Below are 7,749 nucleotides of genomic sequence, written 5' to 3'. Positions count from 1 at the left end.
TTTCTATCCCCATTGAGAACAGCCTCACTATGTAACGATGTCTATAATCTAATTGAGTGAGAATGTTTTAGTTATAGTAATGTATGAGTGTCTTATTATTAAGGATAGAAGCTAATCTTATAAAAAACTACTGTTAGACCAAAAATCGGTAACAGGTACAGCAGTGGCGTAAGAGCTGAGAGCGAGCGACGAGGGAGGTTGAGTATGAGTCCTGCGGTGAGTGCTTAGTCCTGCACAAGGCAAGCGAGGTCAGAAGACCAGACCGGGTTTTACTCCGGACAGGCCCTTCGACACTCAAGTCAGTATGAGCAGGAGTGAAGGGGAGATGTCTTAAGAGTTTAGGGAGAGAAGGGATTTTCGCATTACCCATCAGTCTGAGCTTTAGTCCCCTATTTATAGGGAAAATCTGTTGAGGTGTCCTGGACAGGTGTCCAGGACAGGTGGCGGCCTGTGAGAGGCTGGATCTCACCTACTCTGAACAGGTGGCAGCCTGTGAGAGGCTGAGTCTCACCTACTCTGGGACAGGTGGCAGCCTGTGAGAGGCTGGGTCTCACCTACTTTGGGACAGGTGGCAGCCTGTGAGAGGCTGGATCTCACCTACTCTGAACAGGTGGCAGCCTGTGAGAGGCTGAGTCTCACCTACTCTGGGACAGGTGGCAGCCTGTGAGAGGCTGAGTCTCACCTACTCTGGGACAGGTGGCAGCCTGTGAGAGGCTGGGTCTCACCTACTTTGGGACAGGTGGCAGCCTGTGAGAGGCTGGATCTCACCTACTCTGAACAGGTGGCAGCCTGTGAGAGGCTGAGTCTCACCTACTCTGGGACAGGTGGCAGCCTGTGAGAGGCTGAGTCTCACCTACTCTGGGACAGGTGGCAGCCTGTGAGAGGCTGGTGTTTTCACACCCCATCAGTTGCCCCCCAGTTTTCCAAGTCATTGAAGGACTTGGGAAAGTGTGATCACTCGTTTTTCTGGATGGGGAGACGTTGTTCGGGGGTGAATCGAAGAATTTAGCACGGAGTCCGGAGTTCGCAGTCCGGATTTCGGAGTTCGGAGTTCGCAGTCCGGCGTCCGGAGTACGGCTTCAACCGGACTGGCTCCTGGCGCAACACAGAGTCAAATATCCAGTCCGGAGTTCGCAGTCCGGAGTCCGGAGTTGGGAGTTCGCAGTCCGGAGTACGGCTTCAACCGGACTGGCTCCTGGCGCAACACAGAGTCAAATATCCAGTCCGGAGTACGGCTTCAACCGGACTGGCTCCTGGCGCAACACAGAGTCAAATATCCAGTCCGGAGTTCGCAGTCCGGAGTCCGGAGTTGGGAGTTCGCAGTCCGGAGTACGGCTTCAACCGGACTGGCTCCTGGCGCAACACAGAGTCAAATATCCAGTCCGGAGTTCGCAGTCCGGAGTCCGGAGTTGGGAGTTCGCAGTCCGGAGTACGGCTTCAACCGGACTGGCTCCTAATGCTTCATAGAACGCGTTATATCCAGTACGGTTTTTTCCGGACTGAATTTTGTCTTCTAGCGGCCAGTTCGGTGCGGACCGGACTGATTTTTGTCGTCTTGTGAGAACGCGTTATATCCAGTACGGTTTTTTCCGGACTGAATTTTGTCTTCTAGCGGCCAGTTCGGTGCGGACCGGACTGATTTTTGTCGTCTTGTGAGAACGCGTTATATCCAGTACGGTTTTTTCCGGACTGAATTTTGTCTTCTAGCGGCCAGTTCGGTGCGGACCGGACTGATTTTTGTCGTCTTGTGAGAACGCGTTATATCCAGTACGGTTTTTTCCGGACTGAATTTTGTCTTCTAGCGGCCAGTTCGGTGCGGACCGGACTGATTTTTGTCGTCTTGTGAGAACGCGTTATATCCAGTACGGTTTTTTCCGGACTGAATTTTGTCTTCTAGCGGCCAGTTCGGTGCGGACCGGACTGATTTTTGTCGTCTTGTGAGAACGCGTTATATCCAGTACGGTTTTTTCCGGACTGAATTTTGTCTTCTAGCGGCCAGTTCGGTGCGGACCGGACTGATTTTTGTCGTCTTGTGAGAACGCGTCATATCCAGTACGGTTTTTTCCGGACTGAATGCCGAGTGCGGAGTGCGGAGTGCGGAGTGCGGAGTGCGGAGATCCATCTTTGGGACGTGAATGTTTACGCGCGTGCTTGATCGTATTGATGGTGGGAGAATGTGTCCGTCATAAATAGGGGACACGTGGCGCAATCCGGATGGCCTCGAGATGCGTGCATCGCATTTATTACCCCACCGCCTCTGAAAAACTATATAAGGAGGTTTACCCCCCTTCACTTTTTACTTTTTACCTTTCATCTTTTTTCTCTTCTTGCTCTGGGAGTTTCCACTTCTCAGTTCGCAGCTCGCAGTCCGCAGATCGCAGATCGCAGTTCGCAGCCCGTAGCTCGCAGTCGCGTTCCAAGATCTTTTAAGAGCTCCACTCACCGGTATTCCTCTCAGCCCTTCCTTTTACTATGTCTGATAGTACTTCCGATTCCGAGTCCGGTACGGGGTCCTCCACTAGCAGTATTTCGGAGTTTAGGATGCCTCAGGAGCCTTTTTTGGCTAGTCCGTCTGATAGGATAGACCTTGTAGATAGTGACGACGGAGGGGATAGGGATGAAGTGATCTTAGATCTGAATGCCACTCCACCCTTGACTGGCAGTCTCCCGCGAGCAGGAGGGAGTGTTGAGAGCGACGTTGCTGAAGCGTCCACAACATTCCTTCCTGGCCGGGCCGTGGAGGTGATCGCTAGAGCGCGGATGGATGCCGATCCAAAATACAACTTGCGAGCTCTAGTCGAGGAGAACTACCTCACCAGGTCTATGCTGGGAGATATCAGGGATAAATACTGTGTGCCCCCGAGATTTGAGCTGAGGGCAGCTATAGAGGGAGACAGAGCCTGCAACGAGAGCCAGGATCTCTGTATTTATGAGGAGTCACTGAGGGCAGGACTTCGATTTCCGTTGCACCCCTTTTTCTCAGCGGTGCTGTGATACTACGGACTAGCCCCGGCCCAGGTAGCTCCGAACTCATGGAGATTATTAGTTGGGTTTTTATACCTCGTCCACGGTCGGTTAGAGAGGAGCGTGACTTTGTCACTGTTCCGTGCTTGTGCACACCTGAAGAAGCATAAAGAAGGGGGCTGGATCTACATTAGCCAGCGCCCTGAATGGAAGATAATCACTGGCATTCCTTCGTCGATTCACTCGTGGAAGAACAGATTCTTCTATGTTGTGGATCAGGAGGCCAGTGAGCCCTGGTCCGTCCCTCTAGTGTGGGACACTCCAGATACCTCAAAACTGAGTCGAAAGCCGCTCCTCGAAGGTGAGGACAGTATAACATTCGCCTTGATGCGGAAGGAGATTGAGCAATCGGGCCTCATCCGTTGTAAGGAGTTTTCTGAAGAGGCGATTCTGGTCGGGCTGGGCGTGAGTGCCGCGACTCCAGAACGTATGTAGCTAGACTTGTCTATGCAATCTGTTTATTTTTTTTTTTATATACTTGCTTCTGACCGTTGGCTGCTCATTTGTCTTGCAGAGATGAAGAAACAATCAACCGTCGAGAAAATCAGGCAGGGAGCTCAACCGCGGGCACAAGAAGGTGCTCAACAGGCGCAGCAGGAGCGCCAGAAGAGAAAAGCGACTGTGCTGGGGAGTCCGGCCCCGTCACAGGGCATTCCTCCCCCATCCCAGAGGCCCAAGACTAAGGTGAAGCTAGTAGGCCCCTTTGCTCAGGGCGGTGGCTCTTCTAAGTCCGGTGGTGCTTCTACCGGAGCCGGTTCTGGGGCTCGCCCTCCTGCGGGGATTAGTGAGCAAGTCTTTCGACCCAATTGGGCCGTTCTGAAGGATGACACTGCCTTAGGCGAGAGCCGGGTAGCAGCAGAGCTTATGAGCAAGTGTTTGCTGCAGAAGGACAAGCAACAGGTCCTTTACGAGCCGCCAGCTACAGGAGAGGAGGCTGTGTTGTCCTCCGCTTACCAGGTAAGGAAGTAGCGCTTTGATTTGCTAACTTTCTGCCCATTTCTTCCTTTCACCATACTGATGCCTGTTTCTTTCTGTTCTTTCTTCAGATCTTGCTATACTATAATGACCTCAAGGAGAAGAGTAAGAGCTTCTCCCAAGCCATTACTTCATCTGAAGAGGTGAACGGAAAGTTGGCCGCTGAGGTGCAGGAGCTTCAAACGAGCATTGGGCGAATAGAGGAGGAGAAGAAGTTGTTAAAAGAAGATCTGGCCGCAGAGAAGAGGAAACTGGCCAAGGCTGCTGAAGCCATGGAGGCTCAAAGAGGAAGGGCCACTGACAGGCAGGAGAAGGCAGTAAAAGAGGCCACAGAGGCAAAGGAGGCTGAACTTTTCAGCCTGTCGAGCGAGGCTTACAGTCTTGGATACTACGACTGCCTCCAGAAGCTCCAGGCCTGCAATCCAAATCTATTGATGCAGAACATGACTCTCCCTGCCAGGCCGAAGATTACTGATGAGGAGCCAGATACTCCTGCTGATACTCCTGCTGACATCACCTCTCTTCCAGATGCTTAGAGATTTTTTTTTTTTTGTTTTGTCTTTGTTTTGACCTCTTTTTGTAATGGTCCTTGAGACCCTACAGCTTTTACCAGCATGTTTAAAGTGAATTTTGTAATGGCCCTCGAGGCCCCACATATTCTGATCAATGAAATTTGTCTGTCTCTGATACTTCTCAGCTGAGTGATTTGCTTGACTTTGTCTTTTTATTTTGATAACCTGTGAGTGAGGCCGTTGATGGTCGAATTGCGACGAACTGGTCTTTTAACAAGTACCCAAGTTTTGTGAACTGGGTTTCCAGTGAGTACCCAAGTTTTGTGAACTGGGTTTCCAGTGCGTACCCAAGTTTAAGAACTGGGTTTCCAGTGAGTACCCAAGTTTTGTGAACTGGGTTTCCAGTGCGTACCCAAGTTTTGTGAACTGGGTTTCCAGTGCGTACCCAAGTTTTGTGAACTGGGTTTCCAGTGCGTACCCAAGTTTTGTGAACTGGGTTTCCAGTGCGTACCCAAGTTTAAGAACTGGGTTTCTAATGAGTACCCAAGTTTTATGAACTGGGTTTCCAGTGCGTACCCAAGTTTAAGAACTGGGTTTCCAGTGAGTACCCAAGTTTTGCGAACTGGGTTTCCAGTGCGTACCCAAGTTTAAGAACTGGGTTTCCAGATATAAAAATGACACTGAATTTGCAAGAAGATTATTTATTCATAATAACAAATATAAAAATTTACAAGATCACCTTTTCACGCCGGATAATTCGACTACTGATAATATTTCCTGAGGTTTTTGGAGTTCCATGCATGAGGTAATAGGTGCTCCTCCAGTGTCTCTAGCCTGTAGCTTCCTGGCCGGATAACTTCCTTCACTCGATAGGGTCCCTCCCAAGTTGGGGAAAGTTTCCCTACTTTCGTCGGCTGGGAGACGGCTGCCTTTCTCAGGACCAGATCCCCTGTCCTGAATTCTCTGGGGCGGATTTTGGAGTCGTGATAATTCGACACCTTCTGCTTATAAGCGGCGACCCGGATTCGAGATTCCTCCCGGATTTCTTCTAATAAGTCGAGGTTGGCGCGGAGTCCGTCGCTGTTCAGTTGCTCATGGAAACTGATGACTCTGGGAGATGGGGTGCCTATATCAACAGGTATCACGGCTTCAGTTCCAAAAGAGAGGTTGAATGGTGATTCACCAGTCGTCGTGCGAGGAGTGGTGCGGTAAGCCCACAGAACATGGTAGAGCTCATCTGCCCATCGGCCAGCCTTTTCATCCAGCCTTTTCTTTATCCCTTGAAGCAAGATCCTATTGGTTACTTCTGTTTGCCCATTGGTCTGGGGGTGAGCAACCGAAGTGAATCTCTGTTCAATCTTTAGGTCAGAGCAGAACTTCCGAAAGTTCCGGCAGTCGAACTGTTTGCCGTTATCTGTGATTAAGGCACGGGGAATCCCAAATCTGCAGACCACTGCCTTCCAGAAGAAATTCTGTATATTCTGCTCAGTGATCTGGGCTAGAGGTTCTGCCTCCACCCACTTGGTGAAGTAGTCGATTGCCACTACTACGAATATGCGCTTTCCGGAAGCCGGTGGAAAAGGACCAAGAATGTCCATCCCCCATACTGCAAAAGGGAGTGGACTGATAATTGGGGCCATCGCCACAGCAGGCTGGTGGATGGTGGGGGAGAATTTCTGGCACCTCTCGCACTTTTTAACCAAATTCAGCGCGTCTTGTCGTATGGTGGGCCAATACAATCCTCTGAGGAGTACCTTGATCGCCAGGGCTTTGCCCCCCAGATGTTCTCCGCAGATTCCTTCATGAGTCTCTTGCAATGCGTACGCGGCGTTACTTGGTCCCAGACACTTCAGGTACGGGAGAGTGTAGGACCTTTTATACAAAATGTCACCGCTGAGGGAGAATCGGGCGGCTCTCTGTATCACCTTACGGGCTTCTTTCTTATCTTCGGGAAGTTTCGCGTCCCGTAAGTAATGAATGATCTCATCCATCCAGCACGGCTCGTTCTCCACCTGCATTATATCTGCGGCTTCCCTTTCGATGCTAGATCTTTGTAGAAATTCCATACGTATGCTTCCAAGAGTGGTGTATCCAGAAGCAGCCAGCTTCGACAGTACATCTGCTTTGGCATTTTCTGTCCGCGGTATTCTGATGACCTCGAAACTGGCAAACCGGCTGGAGAGTTGATGAACCTTAGCAAGATACTTAACCATACGCTCATCTCGGGCTTCGTAGACCCCTTGGATCTGATTTGCTACCAGCTGTGAGTCGCAGTATGCTTTTAATTTCCGGGCGCCGGTCTGAATTGCTAGGTTCATTCCGGCAAGGAGGGCTTCATATTCTGCCTCATTGTTGGACGCACGGAATCCGAATCTCAGAGCATAATCCGCAGTGAACTCCTCAGGCCCAGTGAGGATGAGGCCTGCTCCACAGCCGTTTTTATTTGAAGAACCGTCGACATATACTTCCCAAGTTGGTGTGCTGGTCATGGAGTCCTGCTCTGCCAGGGGTTGCAAGATTTCTGTCTGAGTTTCTGCTATGCATTCGTCAGGAACCGCTTTCTCTGCAACTGGGAGTTGTACCGTTTCAGGGTCGGCGACTTGCTGGGGGATGGTGCACTCCGCTACGAAATCTGCCAGTACTTGGGCCTTGATGGCTGGCCTTGGAGCGTACTGGATGTCGAACTCGCTCAGCTCTACGGCCCATTTCACAAGTCGTCCGGAGATATCTGGTCGATGGAGTACTTGCCGGAGCGGCTGGTCAGTCAAGACCTTTACAGTATGAGCTTGAAAGTACGGTCTTAATTTCCTTGCAGCCATTACCAGCGCGTAAGCCAATTTCTCGACCCGCTGGTACCTTGTTTCTGCGTCGTGAAGAACCTTGCTGACATAATAGATTGGTTTTTGCTGGCGGTGCTCCTCGCGGACGAGGACAGCTGCCAGTGCCGTGGAGCTAACGGAGAGATATAGAAATAATTCCTCACCTGGCTCCGGCTTTGTTAATAATGGCGGGGAGGACAGATACCTTTTCAGCTCGTCGAAGGCAATCTGGCATTCTTCCGTCCAGGGCGCAGTTTTGAGGCCCTTAACCGCACTGAAAAAAGGCAGGCATCTCTCCGCCGATTTGGAGATGAAGCGACCCAGCGCCGCTATCATTCCCGTGAGCCGCTGAACTTCTCTGATGGTTCTTGGGGCGGTAAGCTCTACCACAGCTCTGATCTTCTCGGGATTTGCTTCTA

The 7,749-nt window shown here is 50.9% G+C and overlaps 1 protein-coding gene across 1 annotated transcript; it reads left to right on the top strand.

Annotated features, from left to right (window-relative positions):
* Positions 1-3,184: 3,184 nt before the first annotated feature.
* On the top strand, positions 3,185-6,698 carry LOC143882842 (uncharacterized). Its single transcript, XM_077386244.1, has 4 exons — positions 3,185-3,451; positions 3,539-3,981; positions 4,071-4,412; positions 6,507-6,698. The coding sequence occupies exons 1-4, from the start codon at positions 3,352-3,354 to the stop codon at positions 6,696-6,698; spliced, it is 1,077 nt and encodes a 358-aa protein (XP_077242359.1). The 5' UTR covers positions 3,185-3,351.
* The last annotated feature ends 1,051 nt before the right edge of the window (positions 6,699-7,749 follow it).

The sequence above is a fragment of the Tasmannia lanceolata genome, unplaced genomic scaffold, assembly GCF_043159265.1.
Source record: "Tasmannia lanceolata isolate RefF3 unplaced genomic scaffold, GAP_Taslan_0.1 ptg000008l, whole genome shotgun sequence".
Lineage (NCBI taxonomy): Eukaryota > Viridiplantae > Streptophyta > Magnoliopsida > Canellales > Winteraceae > Tasmannia > Tasmannia lanceolata.
The sequence above is the reverse complement of the archived record's forward strand: the minus strand, read 5'-3'. Positions and strand labels throughout refer to the sequence as shown.

Coding starts and splice junctions, on each gene's coding strand:
- LOC143882842 (XM_077386244.1), top strand. CDS start 3,352: ATGCGGAAGGAGATTGAGCAATCGGGCCTCATCCGTTGTAAGGAGTTT. Junction 3,452..3,538: donor GAGTGCCGCGACTCCAGAAC/GTATGTAGCTAG, acceptor TTTGTCTTGCAG/AGATGAAGAAACAATCAACC. Junction 4,413..6,506: donor ACTGCCTCCAGAAGCTCCAG/GCCTGCAATCCA, acceptor TCATCCATCCAG/CACGGCTCGTTCTCCACCTG.